General features: G+C 42.2%; 1 protein-coding gene across 4 annotated transcripts in view; it reads left to right on the top strand.

The window, feature by feature from the left end:
• The window catches only part of pkp4 (plakophilin 4), a 66757-nt gene that overhangs the window by 34338 nt on the left and 9857 nt on the right, over nt 1–22562 (top strand). For 3 of the 4 annotated variants that reach the window (XM_086050821.1, XM_086050820.1, XM_086050823.1), the window contains 7 exons: nt 3828–4027; nt 4631–5192; nt 7373–7399; nt 10963–11133; nt 13659–13866; nt 14757–14889; nt 15926–16139. In XM_086050821.1, coding sequence (XP_085906947.1) covers nt 3828–4027; nt 4631–5192; nt 7373–7399; nt 10963–11133; nt 13659–13866; nt 14757–14889; nt 15926–16139 — 1515 coding nt within the window. The remainder of the gene's footprint in view (nt 1–3827; nt 4028–4630; nt 5193–7372; nt 7400–10962; nt 11134–13658; nt 13867–14756; nt 14890–15925; nt 16140–22562) is intronic. The other variant, XM_086050822.1, reaches the window with a different exon arrangement.

The raw sequence follows: 22562 nt of genomic DNA, 5'->3' as shown, positions 1-22562 counted from the left end.
GCAATTTTCAAATTGCAAATACTACAGATTATTCTTGTAATCCGATTTGTGGTTTGCTGTCTTGTGTTTACTCCACACTTGTGTGGTAGAATTTTTGTCAAGTTGTTGTAGCGAACGCTTAAAAGGCTGCAAGTCAAAATGTTTAGTAAGTTACCAACACCGATTGAAATAGATAAACATTCTAACATATCAATTTATGGTTCATTTGCTTTTTTTTTTAGCCTAAAGCTAACCTATAAAACCAAAGCATTAATTTATTGTTTGTTTGTTAAAAAAAATACATGGGAAGAAGACCTTGAAAAAATAAGTGCATAACAAATTGAAATCACAATATAAGGTTATTTTTCAAAATTGTTCAGCCCTAATAGCAAATATACTCTCCTCAATTTCTTAAAAAAAAAAAAAAAAAGTGAAGCCACTGTACCATTATGTACAGTTTTGAACAATTTTGCGATTCTTTCATGCACCATATTAGGGAGTACCACACTTGGAGAATGAGTGATCTACAACATTCACTAGCACAATATTTGCTGGCACATGAAAGTTTTCAGTCCTTTAGGCTTATTAACTGTGTGCATGTACCATTGCGCTGCTTGTGTATGTTAATGAAATAGTGGCTCAATATTGCTGCGCTTTGTAATGTTTGCAATTATCTTTGTTAAACTGGGCGAGCTCACAATAATTGGCAGCCCCCGGGGCGTTTTTTTCTTCTTCTTCTTCTTACCTCCTCCGTCTTCCGGTTTGGAGACAACATTGGCATGAGGGATTTCTCGAAACGCTTCTGTTTGTTCACCTCGCGTCCTCAAAAGCATCTTTAAAAAGAAACTACCGTAGATTGGGAATGAATTATTGCGACTGCATTTCATGGCTTATTAATTGCAAACATGAACAAATCTGTAATAGTCGTTCGTCTTGTTTCGATCTTGTCAGAAAAGCCTCGCGGGGATTTCGCTTGTGCACATGCACTGCGAAAACTGTTGTAAGTCATTTGCTGGTTTGATTTGCGGTGGAGGAGTGCAAAAGAAATAGCGTCTTGTCAAGCTCGCTATTGATTCGTCATTGTGGTATGGATGATGAACGACTGTCCGAGGCGGTAATGCACTTGTTCCGATCAAAACTTGTGTACCTCCGTGCAAAACGACCCGAGACCCTGCAAGGCTTATTGGCCTCGTGAGTCACCGCGCGGCGTTTGAGACGGAGGCGTTGCCGTGGAAACCAGCCTCCAGCCGCCAGAAATGTCAATGCAGTCACACCTCATGTGGACTAAGACAAGAGAATAATCCACACTGTCACATCCACAATGAAAGCCTGATTGTCAATTTTTAACCAGAACCTCTCAGCTGTCTCACGTTTCTAGTTCCTTAAAAGAAGATGGAAGAATTTTGCACAAGAAGGACTGCAAAAATGAACCATTCACACTCAAATTAACACCTATGGGAAATGGAGATAACATGCTAGTTTTGGGCATGTGAGAACATGTAAACTCCACACGTAGATTTTCGAACAGGGGTTCAAATTGGAGCGCTTTCAGGGTCCAACATTAATCGGTGGCCCGATGGCCCTGGGCCAGCGTGGCACCATGTGGAGCCCAGTGTTGCCACAGTTACCTTTAAAAAGTAACTTAATTACCTTACTGATTACTTGATTTTAAACCTAACCAAATTAGATTACTAGTTTCTTTATTATTTACATTCAGCAGATGCCGGCGATGATAAAAATGACACCTTTTTTGCCAGTACTTAATTGGAGCGCATTTTTAACAGGAATGTTTAAAAATAATTTTTGCCTTTACTAATTATTTTTATTTTTAAAAAATATGCCATTTTAACTGTGCCACACAATTTTTTTTTGCCTGTTAGGTTAACAATCCTCAAGCATTTAGAATCGGGATACACCCCAAAATTTATGATTCAAATGGTTTGCTGTCGAAGCTGCTGTGTCAACCGACTCCAAGTAAAATCTTGGATAATCTTATGCAAAAAAAAGTTAAGTGTTTCACAGGAGCATCATGTTTTTGTTGACTCGGAAATCTACTTGAGTAACTTTTGGTCTTTTAAACGGGAAGTCAACCCCCCAAAAATTCTTTTTAATATGTTCTTCAGAAAACAGGTGAGCCGTGATTGGTTGTTACCTGAGCCCTGGGCAACTGTGATGTCATTTTCAGTCAACACCAAGTGACAAAATGGCCGCCCCTAGAGATGAATAAAAGCGGGTGGATTTTACTGTTAATTCATATTTCACAAACTAATTTTTAATCTGAATGCCATGTTTCGACGAGGGGGCCTGCATAGAACATATTCTTGCAAAAAAAAAAATAATTGGGGGTTTAAAGGAGGAGTTTGCAGTTTCAAACAGCTAGAATGATTTGAATTTAGACTCACTTCACTTGAAATGGCAAATGTCATATATTCAATGAGAATGTATACTAATAAAAGAGCAAAAACAATCTTTGAAGTTGTACAGTGGAAACGGCACGTTGGAATCAGCATCTCATTCATTCGCTTTTTCCCTGGCTGATTGGATGAAATATTCTGTAAGCATTTCTGGTCCCACTTGCTGTTGTCATAGTGGTGATTTGTGATGTTGGGCAAAACTTATTGGCCTTTTGGTGTATGTATGTGAGGGGGAGGCTATTCAAATGACACAATAAAATGCACGGAGCCGTAAAATACATAACCTGAACTGTGCATGATTATGAACTTAATGTTGCAGAAATTAAAAAAGAGGGAGGGATAGCAGGTAGTAAAGTCCCCATATGCTCAATATGTAATCGTAGTCTGCAGTCAAACCGATTCCACTTTGACTGTGTCCCTCCCAGAAGCCCCCGTCCCAGGGGACCCCCAGTCGCGGCTCCCTGTCGCCGAGCTACCGCGTCAAGATCGAGTCGGAGCAGTTGTGACTGTGCTCCCCGGAGCACTTCTGCCTCCATGAAAGTCAGGCTCCGTTATTGCCTTCTCTATCTCCTGCAGGTGCTTTTCCTCGGGGGGTTTCCTTCCTTCTACTATGAACCCCACTTTATCACGGGGGCTACATACACACCCGCCCGGAATATGGGGAAGTCTAAATAAGCAATAAACTCTGCGGATACAACTGCATAAACGGTCCCAACTACTTAAAATCGGTATACTCATCTTTACACAATCGCGATAACGGTAAAGACGTGAAATAGTTCTGACGCTTACACGAAATTCAATCCTTCCTCAGGAATAACATTTATTTTTGCCGCCCGCTATTGTGTGAATGCAAAATGGTTGCATCATCCTGGGACTTGAGCTCACAGTTCCCTCTGGTGTACTGCAACAACATAACAAAGCTCTCTCCAAAGACAGCTTGAGTGACGTTTGTATCTGAAGCCAAAAAAAAGGAACTCTTAAGACACTAAGATGCATTTGCATTTGTTTTGTTGGAAAAGGCATACGAAGCAATAGTAGGAAAATCCTTTCACTATATATCAAAAAACCGGAATTTGCATCTTTTGAAAAATTGTTCGAAATCATGAAATTGAATTTTCAACACATAACGGTTAGGACATTTTGGCATGAAAAGCTTACTTTTGAACCTTTTTTTTTTTCTCGGAAACATTTTGTTTGAATGTTAACAACTGCCAGTGTTTCAAATGAAATTAATAGTTTTTGAAAAGGAAATTCAGTGAAGTATATTCTTACCTCTATTGATCTCGTGATGCGAAACGACGTATAAATATCCGAGTGATGTACAAAAAAGACACCGTCGTCGCCGTCCTCCTGCTGGGACACGTCATTAGTCACTCTTCCACAGGTAAAGGTCATGGATGATATAAAGGAATCAATGGTACGTTCTGCTTTCAGGGTCCACGGGGAACTCGCGTAGTTCAACTCAGATGAATTCCTACTCAGACAGCGGCTACCAGGATGCGGGCAGCGGCTACCACGGCAACCAGAATGTGGTCAAATCTGAGCTGAGGATGCAGCACTCCTTCCCTGGCGCGGGTACAAGCACAAGCACCCCCGTCAAGACTGCCAGGGCGGAGGGGCAGGCCACAGCACAGGTAGGGTGGACGGCTTGAGCGCTATAACTTTCAGTCTACACCTTTGCAGAATATTTGGAAGCAATAGACGTTTTGCTAATTTACTTCCCGTAACTTCTTCTCGTTTAACATGTCATACATAGAGCAGTAGCGAAAAAGTCTTAAAGACGAAGTCAACCGAAAAATATTTTTTTCCAGAATATTTTCTATGCAGGCCCACTAGTCAAAACACGGCATTCTGAATAATATTGTGTTTGTGGAAGATGAGAAATCCACCCGTTTTTAGCGAGCTCAGCGGGCGGCCATTTTGGCACTTGGGTCGACTGGAGATGACATCACAACTGCTCGGGGCTCAGGTAACGACCAGTCATGGCTCAGCTTCAGAAAACAGTTGAGCCGTGATTGGTCGCTGAGCTAGCTAAAAACGGGTGCATTTCGCTGCTGAACTCATATTCCACAAATGCAATATTAATCAGCATGCCCTATTTCAACTGGTGGGCCCGCATAGAACATATAGTGGGAAAAAAATATGTTTGGGTTGATTTTCACTTTAAATCATCGCCAAAGCCCAGAGTGAGAAAGAATGAAATTCTTCCCACTAATGACGTTTTTGTCGCCGTTCAGGTCCCAATCAGCGCAGCAGTACCCGGCCGTGCAATGCGGAGAGTCAGCTCAGTGCCTTCTCGCTCTCACTCCCCGTCCCACGCCAGCAGCACGTCGCCCTCCCACGGCTCGCTGCGCGCCTCGGCCGGCAGCGCCTACGGCCCGGCCATCGTCTCGGAACCCAAACCCCTCCCCTGCATCTTCTCCACCACCTTGCCCTCCCCCGCCCCGCGCACCGGAACCGCCGGCGGCTCGCCCCTCACCGCCCAGAAGAACTCCCCCGCCGCCCTGCGACGGGTGGGTTCCGCCAACTCCAGACAGGGCAGCACGAGCCGCACCACGTCGCCCTACCAGGCCTCGGTCGGCTCGTCGCCGGGCCGCATGGGCTCGCCTCTGACCCTGACGGACAACTGTCAGGTGGGCAAGCAGCCCAGTCACTCGTCTCCGGTGCGAGCGGGCATGGTGGCCGTGCCGCAGCACTACAGCTCCACTCTGCCCCGCTCCGTCATCCACAACGCCGACGCCTACAGGCCGCAGGGCTACGATGTTTACGACAGGAGGATGCGGCCCGACAGCCTCGCAGGTACCGACGCACACAAACACACACGCACGCGCACACGAACACGCACACGTCTTTGAAAAGGAGATCGCACAGTTATGTGCTCAATTCTTACAAAGCTAATACCATGAGAGCTACATGCTAATATTGTGAAAACTATATCACGTGAATAAATGCGGAATATTAAGGGCAATAAAGTGTCAAGCTATAACATGAGTAGAAAATCATCATCTAATGCTGGCCTACACATTCCTGCCCCCTTTTTCCAACTGTCTGCATACTTTTCCAACATGAAGATAGTCAATGACGAAAGGATAACACAGGACGAAAATGACTTGTATGGAGATAGTCTCTTGTGTTTGTCCTTGTGTGCCTGTGGCAAAGTCGCCATGTGAATCATGGTTTGTCATTGGGCCGCGTACAGGACTTGCAGTCGGGAATGTCATATCTGATATATGTAACTTATTGAAACCCGGTAATGGTATGATAGCAGGCTGTCGCATAGCATCCCTTTTGTATTGTGTATATTATTGAAGTAAATAACAAAGACAGTCACATCTACAGTAAGGGGCTCAGTAAGCTCTATTACTATTAATTGTTTTTCACAGAGGACAAAGTGAGTATTACAAAATTGTCTGTCTTCATGTGTTGCGCCACCATTCGTGTTCAACTGTTTGTTGCTTACAATGCAACATCAAAGCTAGTTCCGTTAGCCTGTCTATGGCGTTTTGCATTGAGTGTTAGCATTAATGTAGCCGACTTTCATTACTTGTTACATATGTTTTACGTTTAAAAAGGATTGGCATTAAACCGCTTAAAAAAACAGTTCATTATCGTTTGCTTGCTGTGAAATTTGCCGCCACCATTTAGACATAAAAACTAGCAGAGCGATGGCTCGTATCTTGAAACTGTCGAAAGTTGCGTCATTTGTAAGTAGGTACCGCCTGTTTATGTATTTTTCTGAAGGCTGCGGAAGGCTCTTTGCAGTCAACCCATAATCGGAGGCGGTAGCAGTGGTTGCCCTGGAACGTAGCCAAAAGTGTTCCCGCAAGAGGACAAACATTAACTAGGCCACGTGTAGACTGCAAATTACTTTTGGGCAAAAGAAAGAAAATGTCGAAAACCGTCCAAATGAGACCATTCGTGGTTTTTCATGCCTCGTCGGAACAACCAACTTTGCACATTGTTGTGCTGTGTAAGACAATTAAATGGCAAGTTAGGGTTCCATTTTTAATTTTCTCTTATTTCGCCCGGTATGAAATATTCATTTAGGCTTATTTTTAATGGGATATATTTTGTGGCGACGTGGCCTTAACTTGAGCAATTTATTTCAAAACAATACAAGTGATGAGCAAAGATAACTTTTCCAATTCGTTCTGAATGATCTGTCATCCTGTTAATCCGTGAGGTGGCGCAGCAACAAATACAACATACATAGCTTGCCGAAGTGTTAAAAAATGTTTGACCGAACTTGTACATTTTGGTACGTCTGAAACGATCTTGAGACACGAGTAAAATTTGTTCCGTGGCCAGGCTCGTGACTCAAAACACTTATTTCTCAAGTCATCCTTCCCCGCAGAAATGACCGTAAATAATCCGTGTCAGTCCCCCGTGAAACGCTTTCAAAATAATTCATTTTTCAAAAAAAAAATTTGCTGCCACCAGGGGGCAGTAGATCATGTACATATGTCTATGTATACACAAAAAAGACAGTCACTCACAACTGCTCAGTAAGCCACAGTAATAGTTGTTTTTTGCAGAGGATAATGAATTCATGCCTTTTATTATTCTGTTTTCTGTCTACACTTTGTTGCAGCATTCATGTCACCTTTTATGTAAAGTTTTCTAACGACCGCAGCATTGATGCTAGTTTCGTTAGCCTATCTCTAGCAATTTCTCTTGCGTAAATCAAGATAGCACCGTGCCACGATATAGCTGGGGAACACTGTATCACAATATTTTGTATTCAAGCTGGCAAATTATTTCTCAGTATGAAAAATGCGTTCCCAGTCAGTGTTCTTCATCGTTATTTCACTTTGTCCCTTTTGATAAGAGTACAGGGGACAAAAAAACCCAACAGGAAAACAAAAGTTATCTCAAAGCATGTGTTACGCTGCAAAACATTTTTTTTTCCCTGCAATCCCCGATGCCGTAAAATGAACTGACTATGTGCTTGACTTTGTGCTGCCTGGGGATATCTTCAGACGCTCTGGTGGATGATGACGTTCAAGGTGAACCTCTTTTTTTTCCCGTCCCGGTTTGTGTGTGTGTGTTATTGTGCCTGCTGCAGTGGCCGCATGTGTGCATGGTTGTCCTTTGTGGCCCTGTGTGTAGGCGCCTCATTCCTCCAACTCCATTTCTGCACATTTGACCACAACTTGCAAGAGGTTGGGACGTCATCATCGTTTTGAGCCGCATGCCTTCACGGGGAATATTGTACATTGTATCTTGAGGCCGAATATTAAAGAGAATTTTTTTTTTTTCCATTGGAAGTGAGGTGAAAATTTCATTCCTGGGTCAAATTTAGTTGACTAACATCACGACTCTAAAATCATAATTTGAAGACACTAGACATAATTTTACAACTCAATCATGAACGCGACACACTGGTAACAAACACTACTTGGTTCCCAATCCTGTAAGTGTCTTGGCAAGATCTTACGTAAAAAGACTGCGAGAAACCAGTTGACGATGGTAATCCCGGATTACATTCATTAACAAGCACTGTGCTGTACTGATGCGAACAGCTCATCCATAACCACATTTCTCCTCCACCTGTGGCGGCGTACTCCTTTCCTGCCCTTTTCTCGCACCCGACTGCCTCCAGTGGCGGCCGATGTCGGCTGGTCGGCAAGCTGTGCCACTCAGCGCAGCTGTTCACCCATCTGACAAATGGGGATGGAGTGCACCGGGGCCTCACACTTCCTCTCCTTGCCTGCGCCTTTAACTTTTCACATTCATTTGACGTGGGAGCCTTGGCACAAGCGCACTAGTGTGTCACGAGTTTTTTCGCCCGCCTTAATTTCCTGTCACTATCGATGCAGAGGATGCTTTGGCTGGTTCTTCAACACTTACCCTCCCCCACTAGTCCCCTACACCTCCAACTTCCAAAAACCCTACAATAAAACAATAACATTTTAATACAAATTATACAAAAATATATTTTAATTCAAGTATCAAGAATTTAATCTGGATTTCAAACATTCAAGACATGCCTAATGTAGGGAAAGCTACTGTAAATGATTTTTTCAAGCACCCAAACGTGTGATAGAAAGCGTCCGCTTTCCAATCCTGCTCGTATGTGAGGAGAAAGTTTACTTCATGAGTAAAAAAAACATATTAACGGATATCTTAGTGAGACATTTCGACTACCAGCAAGATTGAATAGCGTCATCACTAACTAATGAGTTACGTCACCTGACAGTCAGAGCTAGCTAGCTAGCATGAAACGACAGATCAAGGGTTGATTTTAGATAAATATGATACAACCAAGATAGAAAAGTTAAGACTAAACGTAGCAATTATCCCGTTGTTGACTGGTGTCAGAGTCGGCGGCTTTGTATTTTTCAGTGAGGATGGAAGTTGTCACACCCTCGTTCCAAGCTGACCAATGAAAAAGCTTCTAACATCGGTTCGGCGGAAGACCCGCCCACAAGATGGAAGTTCATCCACAACCAAAAGTCAGGAGTTGCAAACAAAATTTATGGTTTCATGAGAGCAATTTTTTTTTTTTTTTAATGTAAACAAAACCAACACATTATTAAAGTTTTGGCAATATTGGTCTTTTATACAAATCCATTATTTTTGTTTTAATTTCAAATACCGTTTTTGTTTGATTCCAAATAAAGACACAAATTTCTCTCCATAAGACGTTGGACCGGATCTTCCTATGTCACAGTTTGATAAATTTAATATTTTTTCACAAATCTATGCTGTTGGTCAGTCCACACCTGTGGGTGTTACTTTAACCAATTTTTGACCAATCTGAAGTGTTGAAAATGACTTGTGCTCTTTGACGATACAGTATTAATGGTTCAACAAACGCTTTTGTGGTTTCCTGAAAAGTGATGATTTTGGAGGTACAAGGATTCCGCCCGACGCCAGCGATATGTATGCATTTGATGTTCAAGGTTCCACTGTACAGTATATCGTATATTGTAAACACAGTATACTGTATTTTATCGTATCAAATCACCCTACTTCTCCTCATTTGAAGGAATGCACTTGCATGCATTTATTTGAGGGTCTGTTTTGTCAAGCAGGCGTGCAGCGGGCCGTCGCCGCCCTTCATCAAGCCGGGCGCCGAGTGTAATCTGTAAAAAGCCATTCTTGAGACGATTCTGACGAGGAGAATTAAATGACTCGAGTGCACCCGGAATGCGAGGCATTCATCCTCGGCAAGACGGCGGCGCAGTGTGTTTCCTAAACTATTTGCACATGCTTTTAAGACAGGCTTGCAAGGCTACAATCAGTTCTAGTATAGAAAGCACCAAAGATGCATGTCTTCAAAATGCTGTCGTATATAGTGCGTGTGTTTTGATGCCGAGGGGGGAGGTTTGCATTTGTCTGGGAGAGCACGTCCTTCTCCTTCAGTCTGCCAAACGTCTGGCTTCACACGAGAGACTTCTCAGGTGGTGCAAACTCATTAACCCGCTTCCTTTTTCCTCTTTTTTTCCCTCTCTCTTGTGTAATACATACGTACGACCGACACCCTAATCGTCCGGCCAATCTAATCGGTCAATATTAACACATTTAAAATCGTCAAAAAAATGGTCCGATTTTTTTTTTTGGGGGGGTCGGTGCAAGTTTTGCCATTTTTATTTACACATGAACACATTATGTCATAGGACAAAGATAATGACCAATAAACACCTCCCACTACCCCCCCAAAAAAAGAAATGGCAAAAAAAAAAAAAAATGACCAATCAGAAAATTTTTGTCTGCTGTAAAGTTAAACAAATACTAAAGTGCCGGTATTGTAAAACAGTCAAATGGTCTGCCTGTAATTCATCTCTTTATTGCTGTTAGCATTAAGGGACCCCCAAAAAACTTTCTTATAATCAAGCAGACGTTTAAACAGTAATTCTAAATTTTATTCTGCCCAATTTCGAAATCATCATCAACCTAAAAAAAAAAATCCATCTTGGCCGTGCCCTTAATATATACTGCCCGTAGATTTGATGATGAAACAGAAGAAGGCCGTCACAGCTAAGCCGCAGTGTTAGTTTTGTTTTTTGTTTTTGCCCGTGAATATTGTTATACCGTCAGTTTACGTGCTCCTGCTTGTGTTCAAATATAAGTTGCTTAAATCACAGCAACATCGATGCTACTTTCCGTAGCCGTCTATAGTGCTTAACATTGTGTGTTAGCATTAAGCTAGTGGGCCTGACAAGGTTCAAGTTTGTTTTATATTTGGTTTTCCAATAAGCTATAACTGTGAGTGACATCCATATATTGTGTCCCCTTCAATTTTCTGAATATTGTCACTTTTCTCCGCTCAATAGGACCGCATTATTCTTGTAATATCTCTTTCTTTCTAAGACTCTTTCGTAGTGTATGTATGTAAAACAAAATAATAGGAAATCCCGTAGTTCTGTTTGTTGTGCGCGGCAAAATGGCTTTGTCGCAATGTATGCTCGTACAGTAGGAGTGGACCCGCGAAGCACACGGAGGCTGACGAAATGTTCAATGAGCGGTTAATCGCCAACTGTATACCGGTCCTGTGGGCTTCACAGTGTATCGAGCATCGTTGACACGAGAGCTTTAAATATATACTTTGTTGTTTTATTTGCAGGCATGCGGAACACATATGCCAGTCAGCACAGTCAGTTGGGCCAGGACCTGAGGTCCGGCATATCCCCAGAGCGTCGCATTGCGCCCATCTTTGAGGACCGCATGTTCCAGGCCCCGTTGTACCTCAGCCCGGGCCACACGCAACAAGGCACCCTCTGCAGGAGCGCCTCAGGTTCGATACACGAAAATGATATGCTACATTTTAGCAGACATGCTTTTACATCGTTGGCAATGGTGTCCGAAGTCTCGAGGTGCATTGTTATTGTGGAACACAATATCACAGCCTGTCTGCCCTTTAGCACCACAAATGTGCCTTTCATTATTTCTGTCCCTTGCTGTCTTTTTTTTATTTTTTTATTTTTATTTTTTTATCGCATTCGCTCCCTCCGGCACAGGGCACAAAAGGCTTAGCTGGGACATATCAGGCAGGTATTATGTTATGCTGCCATAAAGGCGGCCATTACCTAATTTTTTAGTGGCTTTTCTAGAAAAATAGTGTGGTTACCAGGCGATTGCTTGTTTACCAGCATACAGAGGCGCCTTGAGATACAGGTTGGACGTTAAGACATCACAAATCGTCTTTTCCTATTAAAATGAATGGAAATGCTATTAATCCGTTCCAGCCTCCAAATGATTTTGCTTCCATCTTCATTTTCTCAAACTGTTCTTCAAAGGTCTTAGAGCCATGAGTGATTCAGTAAATAAAATGATGAGCTGTAGAAATGAAGCTTCTGCGGGGAAGTATTACAGCTGTCCATTTCTAATAAAATAGGCTCATTCAAATGTATCTAACGTAACTATTTGCACTCATTATACACTTCTCGGGCAGTGAAGCGCATAAGAGTCAATAGATTTGTTCTCTAGCTATTTTCATCAATTTGAATTGGTTAATAATGTGTAAACAAAAAAAAAACAGACAACTAATTTGTGAAAAATAATCTAAAAAAAACAACAACTCCACCCTGCACCGTTGCCTCCTTGGCACACTTTCTTTAGTTTCTTTCAGGACTGGGATACAAGGATATTCATAGTTAAGGAAAACAAACAAAGTAGCGAACTCAAAATAAGGATATGATTTAAAAACATGTAAAAGTAGCTTAAACTGCATTGTCTGTTGACAAAATGAATCAAAAAAGACTACAGTTTAATAACAACAAAATTGACCTTAATTATTTAATCCATAAGATTTTTACTTAATAGTTACGGATCATGAGTGGTCCTGTTGAGTTTTTTGGTGGATATTTTAAATGTTCTCAAACATGAACATTTCAAATGTTTTGGAAAACAAAACATTCGGTCATTTTTCCAAAAGGGAGCACTTATCTGTCAAGAAAAAAAAAATACCTTATTTTGATTTCTGTAAAAGTTGAGGCTAGTTTAAAATAAGAAAACTTGCATACAACTTGCTTAAAAAAAGGTTCAATGCTTGATTTGTTTTGGCTAGCTAGTTAGGGAGCTAGCTCATGATAGATACTGTAGATAGATAGATCTATTCATCTAAACGGGTAATTCAAAAGCTAAAGCAGTAAAACCTGTTTTAATTAAATTGTCATTTGTTTTTTCCGAAAAGCCGAGGTTGGAAAATGCTTAAAAGATGTATTTTTCTGGGGGGGAAAAAATGTTTTAAGGCCATATTGCCCCACCCTAGTTCTTGTCTTTCTTTTTTATGATTTATAATATGGGAAGTTTGCTCTGTGTACCTTATCGCGCTTTTTATAGATATTGATCCTCGACTGAAAAATAAATGTGAGCTTAAATCAAAATAGTGAGGCTAAAATTGCATTTAAGGTACAGCGTGTTTATACTAATCATCTGGTATATTGGCCTTACGCAAGAGCAGCCATGCGAGGAAATTGTGTTTTTGGAGCAGCAATTCATTCTGACATGCCGGCTTCTGGTAGGACAGAGCGACTTGGAGAAAGGAAATGGGCAGAGTCGATGGAGATTGGACCGGCGTAACGATTCCGACAGTTTGTTTATGTGCCAAAGTACTCAGACTCTCCATTTAGGTAAAAATACAGATACTGTACTTGTGTTCAGAGGATAGGGAATTTATATAACGCCTTCCAACCACTGGTCGTTGTAAGCAATTGGATGAAAAAAAAAAAATGAGGTAACGGTATCATTTTCAGGGTAAAGAAAGGAGTTGTTAAAATGTCAGAAAGAACTTTGTCTGGAGGCATAAGCGTCCACTCAGCATGTCATAAGACACGCCCTTCTTTACAAGTGGGTATCTGGCTATTTCGGGCAGGTCTCGGCTTAACGTTGCCACTCCGCTGTGTTTGGCGAGATTATCTTAGAAGCATACGGTGGCACCGGGAAGCGGGAAGGAGCAGAGGAGAGGATTTGCGGATCATCACGCAGGTTGATTTTTGTTTTCTCCAAAAGCAGCCGAAGCTTTCCTGGCTCAAGGCAATCTTGTTAAAACAAAGCAACGAGCAAGCGGTTCGTTTGAAGAAGAGGAGTCGCTTTTTGGGGCGAAACTATGCGAGCTGTGTTTTATCCGTAACATTAATTGGATCCAGATTTGAGAATTTGCCGCCTCTGCCAGAGCGGCTGCGTCGTTGTAATTTCTGCTTGCTTTTCGTGTTCTTCACCTGAACCTTCGAATGCAACCAATCTCACCTGGATTTGTCCGTTTGCGTGCGTGGCGTGTTTGGATTTCATTTCTAAGGGCTTTGCTTTTTTTGGCCTCAGGTGTGGGGAGTCTCCAGCGGACATCCAGTCAGCGCAGTGCCATGACCTACCAAAGAAACAACTTGGCTCTTAATACAGCCGCCACCTATGCGGATCCGTATCGCTCGGCGCAGTATCGGCCGTGCGATTCCAATTGCAGTCGGCAGGCTGCTGTCCTGGACGATCCCGCCCGCTCGCCCTCAATAGACAGCATCCAGAAAGACCCCAGGTAGACTCTGCTCCTGCTTTTCAAAGCTTCGGATTTATCATTATCGTAATGTCTGTAATGTTTCTCTCTCTCTCTCGCTTTTTCTCTCGCTCTGTTTCTTTCTCTCTCTCTCTCTCTCTCTCTCTGTCTCTCTCTCTCTCTCTCTCTCTCTCTCTCTCTCTCATATATAATCTTCCTCAAGTTTTTTTTTTTAATCTTAGTTTCTTTCTGTTTAAAGCAACAGGATTCTATCCGTTTCGGGTCTGTTTTTATTAGAGAGAGACCGATGTGTTTTTTTCAGGGCCGATACCGATTACTAGTAGTCAAGGAGGCCGATAACCGATATAATTAAAACTCTTAACTTTGTTGAAATGCCTTTATGCATGATTGTTGAAATTTTTTTCAGATTTTTTCAGATAATGTTGATGTTTGTTATTATTATACATTTTTGACAATATGCGTCTTTGTTGTAAAATTCTAACAAAGTTCAGGGAGCTCCCAGGGTCATCAGCATGTCTTCAAAAGTTACATGAAAACTTAAACAGTTGCTCCCTATAGTTTTTGACAGTAAATAAAGCTCTCCAAAATTTCAAAATGACAGAAATGTTAAAATTTCACTTATCTTTGTTTTGATTACAAACAAAACCAAAAGGTGCAGAGTGTTCCCATTGTCAGATGAATCTCTAATAAAGTTAACTGAAAATTTAAACAAATAATTCCTTGAAATGAGTACAGTTTGATTTATTTTTTATTGAGTTGATTTATTATGGGTCATCAGATTTATAAAAAAAAAAAAAAAAAAAAAAAAAGGCAGATACCGATATTCATCAAAATGCCGATAATCGGCCCGGCCGATAATGGGTCCATCCCTAGTTTTTATGTTGTTCCACATCAACCTGTTTTGTTTGTAGAGAGTTTGCATGGCGGGACCCGGAGCTAACAGAGGTCATTCACATGCTGCAGCACCACTTCCCCTCCGTGCAGGCCAACGCAGCCGCCTACCTTCAGCACCTCTGCTTTGGCGATAATCGAATCAAGGCCGAGGTAAGGGCTCGTCCCAATACTGTCAAGATTTTGCTGTCCAGCGAAACAAATTATGGCAAAAAATGCGTGTTGTAAATACAAGGCACGCTTTCTGTAATATTATTTGTTCTAAATGTTTTTTTTTAGACATATTGCCAGCCATGACATCCGCTTACCGGAAGCTGAGCTGCATTGGGCGTTTTTACTGACGAGACGCGTGGCTAGCAAGCAAGACAGTTATGTTTTTGTGTTCACAACTTTTTTGCCACATTTTTGGGGCAAGCTTTCAGAGTCCATGTGACATTGAGTTTGTATCTTAAGGCATTTGGCTGATTTAAGCTTTGATAGCAGTGCACAGAAAACCATTGTTATTGCTATACTTTCATAAATGTCACAGACGGGTTCTCACCATTTAATGAAAAGCATGATGGATTTTTTTTCAAGCACACCCCTCATTCAATATATTTTCATCTTCAGGGATGAAAGCTTACTTTTACAGAGCCACATAATATCAGCCTTTTATATGGAATGTTTTATTAGACGAGTATGTATGATTCTCAGCGGCAGGCTGGCGTTTGGTACCTGACTTAATCCACCTCTTAATGCCACCACTATCACGTTACAATCATAGAAACAATCAATACTATACAAGACTGCATTATAAAAGGACACAACAATGCCTCATACATTGTGTTGAGCAGTTCACACTCAATATTTATATAATGACCAATATTTCAAATAAAATACTTCGAACTCACTGGAGAGGCTGATTAGAATGTGAAGTAGAACGGGCAGATGGTTTTGCTAGTTGAACTTGGCTTGCCTTGACTGACCAATTAGAGGACGGGAAAATGCTGACGTTATCGGGGGCCCGCTAACTAAATGTGATAGTTTATAGAAAGATATCTTTTGCTGATATAATTTAAATCATACGGGCCAACACTGCTGATTTGAAGCCCCTTGGCAGATGAAAATGATATGGCAACACATATACCACTGAGGGTTTTGCGCGTAACAGTATCTGCATGCTGGTCACTCTCACGGATTCTCCCTGCAGGTGTGTCGGCTCGGCGGCGTCAAACACCTGGTCGACCTGCTGGACCACAAAGTCCTGGAGGTCCAGCGCAACTCCTGCGGAGCTCTGAGGAACCTCGTCTATGGAAAAGTGATGGACGAAAACAAGATCGCGCTGAGGAACGCGGGAGGCATCCCAGCTCTGCTCCGACTGCTGCGGAAGAGTGTCGACGCCGAGGTGCGGGAGCTCGTCACAGGTGAGCCGGCAAGTCTCCACTTTTCGCGATGGATTATTTGAATCACATTTCAAGCACATTGGAGGAACATATTGTGTTTGATATGATGTTCCCCTGCGCATTTTCATGGTCGGTTCATGTTTTTACTATGCGGACGCTTCTTTTAGTTTTAACGCAGACGCTACAGACAGCACCGGTTTGTGCGCGTCTCATTTTTTTGTTTGTCATCTGAGCGCAGCAAACATGCTGTACGTCGGCACTGTTTGCGATGAGGGTGGAGCAGAAAAGAGCAAGCCGAGCCATTTGGCTCCCAGGTGGTTGATTCAGCTGTTTTTGCTCGGCTTCAGCCCATGTTCCAACTGTTTCAGGTTACAGGTCCAATGGTTAAAGTAGATTTTTTTTTTTCCCCAAAGAAAAAAAAAAAAAAGACAGACCCACACAGTACTGTAGTATATTTTGTTGGCGCGGTTGACCTGAGAAACAAAACACCTCTTAACTTAGCTTCAACAAAAATAACATGAGTGAATCTAAATTTAAATAAGCGCCAGAATGCCTTTTACTGTACATTACTTACGTTATTATGCTGTGAAAATGCATTAAAATAGGGCTGTCAAAATTAAAGCATTAACTCTGGAGATTAATTTAAATGTCATAACGCGCTAAAAAAATTAACTCCGTTTTATATACTTCGTGTAGCAGCTGACCTCTGCTCACTTTGCAGCCAACCTTAGAAGAGAGTCACTGTCGCAAAGACAGAATTTTACATAGTTTTACTTTAAAAAGTTGCTTGACGGCTCATTGGGGAAATCCAAAATAATTTGCACGCTTTGCACAGCCAAATTCAAATAACATATTAGCTGTACGGCTTTGGTGTATCGTTCAACGGTTGTATTTTACAGGAAAAGAATCGTATTCAAGGATCACAGAAAGCTATTAGAACAGTCTTTGAATCGAAACATACTTTTATTTTTTCCACATTAATTCCATGATTTTACTCAAATAAATATCGGTTCCAAGCTTTTTAAAAAATTGTTGATGAAAAATACGATTAATCGCGATCAATTATGGAAACTTTTGCGGTTAATATCGCTTGACAGCACTAATTAAAAATGATCGCTTAAAAAAATGATAAAGCAGTGAACACTCATGTTTTCTACAACCTTTGCGTTTTCCACTGCCGCCGAGGGTCAACCGCGTCCAAAACGAGTTCCAAGCCACTCCTCTGCGACTCCCCCGAGAGGTCCATCTTCTAGTTATGCTTCATTAGCATTCAACTCAAAAGCAGACCACCCCCTGCTTCAGGTCAGGGGTCATGTTGTCCGGACATAGAGTAGTCGTCTCTTTACCTCCCTGCAGTTATTGCTCTGTACCGAAACAGCCTTTTGAGATCACGGGGTCAAACATCACAGCTGTCATTTATCTTCAATGGCCTGAAACTGTCCAAAACCTTTTGATATAGACAGATGAATCCATAGATACTTTAGACGGTCCCACCGGATTCAAAAGTTGAAAGATTGTTTGGGGAGTACAACTTTGAATACATTCAGCGCTTCAGAGAAATTTCAGCAGATTTATGTCACCCGTGTTACAGATGAAAACAATGGAATTGTCTTGAATGTTGACATTTTGCACTCGCTTTAAACCGTGCATAATCTCCAACCTGCCAAAAACTCACTCGCTAACGCCAGACTTAACATAAATATGTCTGTGTCTTAAGATAAAAGCTGTGGCGTCGCTCCCAGAATGCTCAAGGCATGGCTCTTTTGTGTGCGTGAGTGTGTGTGTGTGCGTGCGCGCGCCTTTTCCGCCTTCACAAAGACGCCAAATCCCAAATCAATTGTGAGACAGTTGCTGGTAAACGGAAACAAGTCAACAAATTACCACCTAATAGTAGACCTTCTGCTTCTTGCTTGTTTTACTGTGGCAGACAGGCAAAAATAATAGGCGAGAGCTAGCCAGTTTGAAGTTGTTTTTGTCCATAGCTCAGTGCCTGCGTCTGTTGCCTTCCTCTGCCCTCGCCGGCGTTGCTCGGGACACACCGCTGGTCGCGGTGTCATAATATTGACCCAAGGTAAAGCACACACAAGCGGAGTTGCCGTTCCTTAAGTGGGTCAAGCCACCAAAGAACATGTCATTGAGCGGAGAAGAAGACTGAGAGCTCGACATTTTGGAACTGTCAAAGATGATTTATTGTTGATGCATTGTTGGTCCCACTTTTTTTCCGACAGGCCTGTCACTCATCTGTGCTTTTTGGATGCTGTTCTGAACACGCCCTAAATTGACATTGCAGTGAGTGGGTGTGAAGGCGCATACCAGTAGGCAAGTGGTTTGTGGAGTCAACGTGACCTGCCCTGAGAAATCTTGATTCGACATGAATGTGAATACCGTTGAGCAGGACGCAATTTCTGAAGTCTGTAGAGTTATGGTATTTCTGATCTTGCTTTATGGACCTAGTGACTTGAGACATAGGCTGGACTCTTAAGGGTACATGGCATGATGGAGAGGGCAAAACCTCAAATAAAATTCAAATTCTATGCCCTGAGTCTGTCCATAACACCTCATCCAAGCATGGAAGATTAACGGGGTTGCTGAATCAAAATATTTGGCATTTCAGAGGATGAAGGTCCAAGTCCTTAAAGCGGAAGTCATATATTTTTGAAGAATATGTTCTATGTAGGCCCAATAGCAGCATTCGGATTAATATTGAGTTTGTGGAATATGAGTTAAGCAGTAAAGTCCACCCATTTTTAGTCATCTCTGGGCACGGCCGTTTTGTCGCTTATTTCGACTGAAAATGACATCACACACCCTCAAGGGCTCAGCTTCAGAAAACAGGTGAGCTAGGATTAGTCGTTATCTGAGCCCCGAGGGTCTGTGATGTCATTTTCAGTCGACAGAAGTGACAAAATGGCCGCCCCCTGAGATGGCTAAAAACGGGTGGATTTTGCTGCTTAACTCATATTTCATATTAATCAGAATGCCTTGTTTCAACTAGTGGGCGTGCATAGAACATATTGTTGAAAAAAATGTCTTGCTTTTTGGTTGTGAATCCTGAACATTAACGAGTGATCTTAAACACAGACTGTACTTCTTCCCTTAAGAGCTCGAGGGAAAAAATCCTTGACATGGCTTTTTTGGTGCAAGCTCGTCTTGGTGAGGCCCTCCAACCCCGAACCAGTCTTTAATGTCCTGGTGCTTCTGGTCTTGATTTATGGCCGCAAGAGAGAAAAATCACCAATTTAGGCCCTGTCTACACGTAGCCGGGGTTTTTGAAAACGCCGGATATAAGCCTGCGGTTAGCCCTATCATCCACACGTTTTGCGTTTTCACTGAAAAAACTCCGCCCGCAGTGGAGATTTGCGGATATCTCAGAATACGCGTTATGCTGTGGACGGTTACACCCGGAGATTTTCGTCGTCACCGCGCCACAATGACGCTTTGACGTCATTGCGCGACTTGTGTTTTCATGCGCGACAACATGGATTCTCGCTGCGCTGCGTTGGTTATAGCCATTCTCGATGCGCTTTTTGCTTACTGATTTGTCTGCAACCGACCACCGCTTCTCGCTGAAAGGTTTAAAAGCAATTCTGACATCTGGTCGGTTCTCCCGAACGAGTTTGGCGCCGTGTTAGTTGGCTTCGTAGAAGTGACGTCAAAGGACGGAAGTTACTTCTGAATGGACAGTATTTGGCTAGCTACTGCCGCCTAGAGGCTTGGCGTTGCGTTTGAAAAACGCACTTCCGCGGCTTCGTGCGGATGCGTTTTTTATTTTATTTTTATAGATTATTTGTGAACAACAACTAAACTACTACTTGTATCTGGCACGCTTGCCCAAGAAGGAAGCAGGCTACTTGCTGGCGCGCTTTACCAAGAACAAGCCACGCACGCATACAGCATGCAAGCTCTGAGGCGAGGCACATCCTCTATGTGAACTTCTGAGAACGTAGTATGAGTTGAGCTGTCTGATGTTTTGAATGAAAAAAGAAATGATGAAATCCTCCGCATGTACTTAAGGCTTTTAATGGATTTAAAGCACTTTAGATTGGAAGAGTCATTTCTTGGCAGGCACATCGCTTCCGGCTGTTTGTATTTGTGTAAAAGAGCTCTGGGGCCATATTATAGATTATTATCTTCATCGGCTCAATTAAAGAGGAGAGGGTGTACTATGAATTGAGTGGATATCAACACTGAGGTTAACAGCATACGATGAATGGCACTTTATTTGTGGGTGAAATTTTAGAATGTAGACCCGCCCATGGTCGATGCAAAGCAACGATAGAGAGACCATAGGAAACCGTTTTGGAAACTATTTTTGTTTACCCCTTCCACGTGCTTTAAACACTTTTAAATGTATCAAACATGCTTACCATAATCATTAGCGCCTCTTTGCGATCTTTTTATTTCAAGAAATGGGAGACTTCTGTCTAACATCACTTTGAGAAAAGGGAAATGAGACCGGCTCGCACGGTTCTCCAAATTAGAGGTGTGCTTGTTTCAAGCTGTTTGTCACTTGCAGCTGGTGTTGACAGTAAAACCAAAACAGAAGAGATTTAAAAGCTACGTTTCAACACCACAATGAAAAATGATCGCTGAGAAATCCGCAACATAGCGGCAACGCCTACGATGACGTAATTATGATTTCAGTCAGACTTTTCATATCATGATTATTTGCGCTTTGTCATTTTATCGTCACATTGTTATGCAAGCGTTGTCCGCTGTTTATTTGCAACGCGCGCCTTCTCTAATGTCACTGGTGCGCCACAGAAGTCTGGCCGCGCTGCAGCGTGAGCCTGGCAGCGAGAGGCGTCTAATTAGAGGAACATGCTACATACTGGCTAATCCCTGACAGATGCGGCATCAAAGGCTTCAAGGACTGTGCATGACCAACAGTGGCTAGGACCAAAAAAAAAAAAGAGTATTTGAATTGAGTGGAAAGAGGGGCACCATTTTTGGAAGACTTACATTATTTATGTTTCATTTCATATGCTGGAGCAATGCCCTTTGTTGCCTTTTTTCCATTTTTCTCCCCAAAGGTATTCTTCTGTGATGTGGAAGATGGATGTGAATGTGTAATATAAGGCAGGGGTGGGGAACCCTTTTCCTACCGGGGGCCATTTCTGTTTTTATAACACCCTCTTGGGGCCGTATGAAATAGATGAAAATACGGTAAATGGCCATAAATGGCCATAGGTTCCCCTCCGCCCGCCCTATACCTTCATGTTGGTTTTCAAAAGAAGACATATTATGCATGTTTTCCATCTGTGTTCTCAACCGGGTAGCTGAAACACTCCCAAACCGCGGACTGAAATGAGCACACAGGGTACACAATTTCAGCGATGCTAGTTGATACTAGCCATGTTTCTCCCGCTCCGCTCTTCTTGACCTAGCATTAGCGTTAGCGGCAGCCGCAGTTTTGTCATGACGTGCTGTTGGGCGCTAGCTGAAGAAATGTATCCATGTTTTTTTTTTTTAGTGAACATAAAATGATAATATAATTTTAAAAAATGTGATCAAGTAAGGTTGCAATGTGAGCTCACGTGGCTGTATCTGGAATAGAGGCACAAACTGGAAGGGCCGTGTCCGGATTGTGCCATTTCGAAGATCAGGTTAGCGTATCGGGATTTTCAATTTCGATAGGCTCTCCAGAGAACCGACTGTTCACATGCAAGCTGTTAAGAAAAATGTGTATTGTATTTGTATAGTAATGGTTTAGAATTTCCTATAGACATACAAAGTAGATAATTGGCGCTAGCTGGCGGCAAGGTGCTACTTTTTTATTAGAAAAAGCTTTGGCTTGAGCACAAAAACAGAGAATGTGATTTCTCAGGAAATGACACAGCAAAGGTCGCCCCCAAAAAAACTCCACAGAAATGTACATTTGAAAATAAATACAGATATGCTATTATGCAGAGGAGCACTGCAGTCACTTGAAAGTGCCTCTGGAGGAGGGCGGGCGGTGGAGGGGCAAAAAACAAAAAAACAAAACAAAGTGCCTCTGTATCTTCAACAAGCCAAGCTGATTAGTATCATGAAAGTTAGCGTGGTGTCATTTCTTTTTCTTTCAATGGCAACTGGGCCGCTCGGTTTGCCTTTGAAGACGTTTCACCTCTCATGTGAGAAGGCTTCATCAGCTCATGCCACAAGGCGTGGTTAGGACCGAGTTGGTGTGGGAAAGCCATCGTTCATGCCGTGTCGGGTGTGCTTATTATACAAAGTAGCCCCACTTTGACATAAAAATAGAGGGAAAGGGCCAATGGCGCGCTCGCTGGCATTTTAAGAAATAGCTCACTTAAAGTTGTTGTTTAATTTCACACTTGATGGGTGGACAAACCCTGCAGAGACCTAACGATTAAACAAGCGATTAAAAAAAATAAAAAAAACAATTTTCTATAATTTATCCCCTTTAAGAATTTCCACTTAAGGTCCCCTGTGTGTTTTTTTCCC

This window comes from Filicampus tigris, chromosome 14 (assembly GCF_054856515.1).
Source record: "Filicampus tigris isolate MCC_2025a chromosome 14, RoL_Ftig_1.0, whole genome shotgun sequence".
Classification (NCBI taxonomy): Eukaryota; Metazoa; Chordata; class Actinopteri; order Syngnathiformes; family Syngnathidae; genus Filicampus; species Filicampus tigris.
The sequence above is the reverse complement of the archived record's forward strand: the minus strand, read 5'-3'. Positions and strand labels throughout refer to the sequence as shown.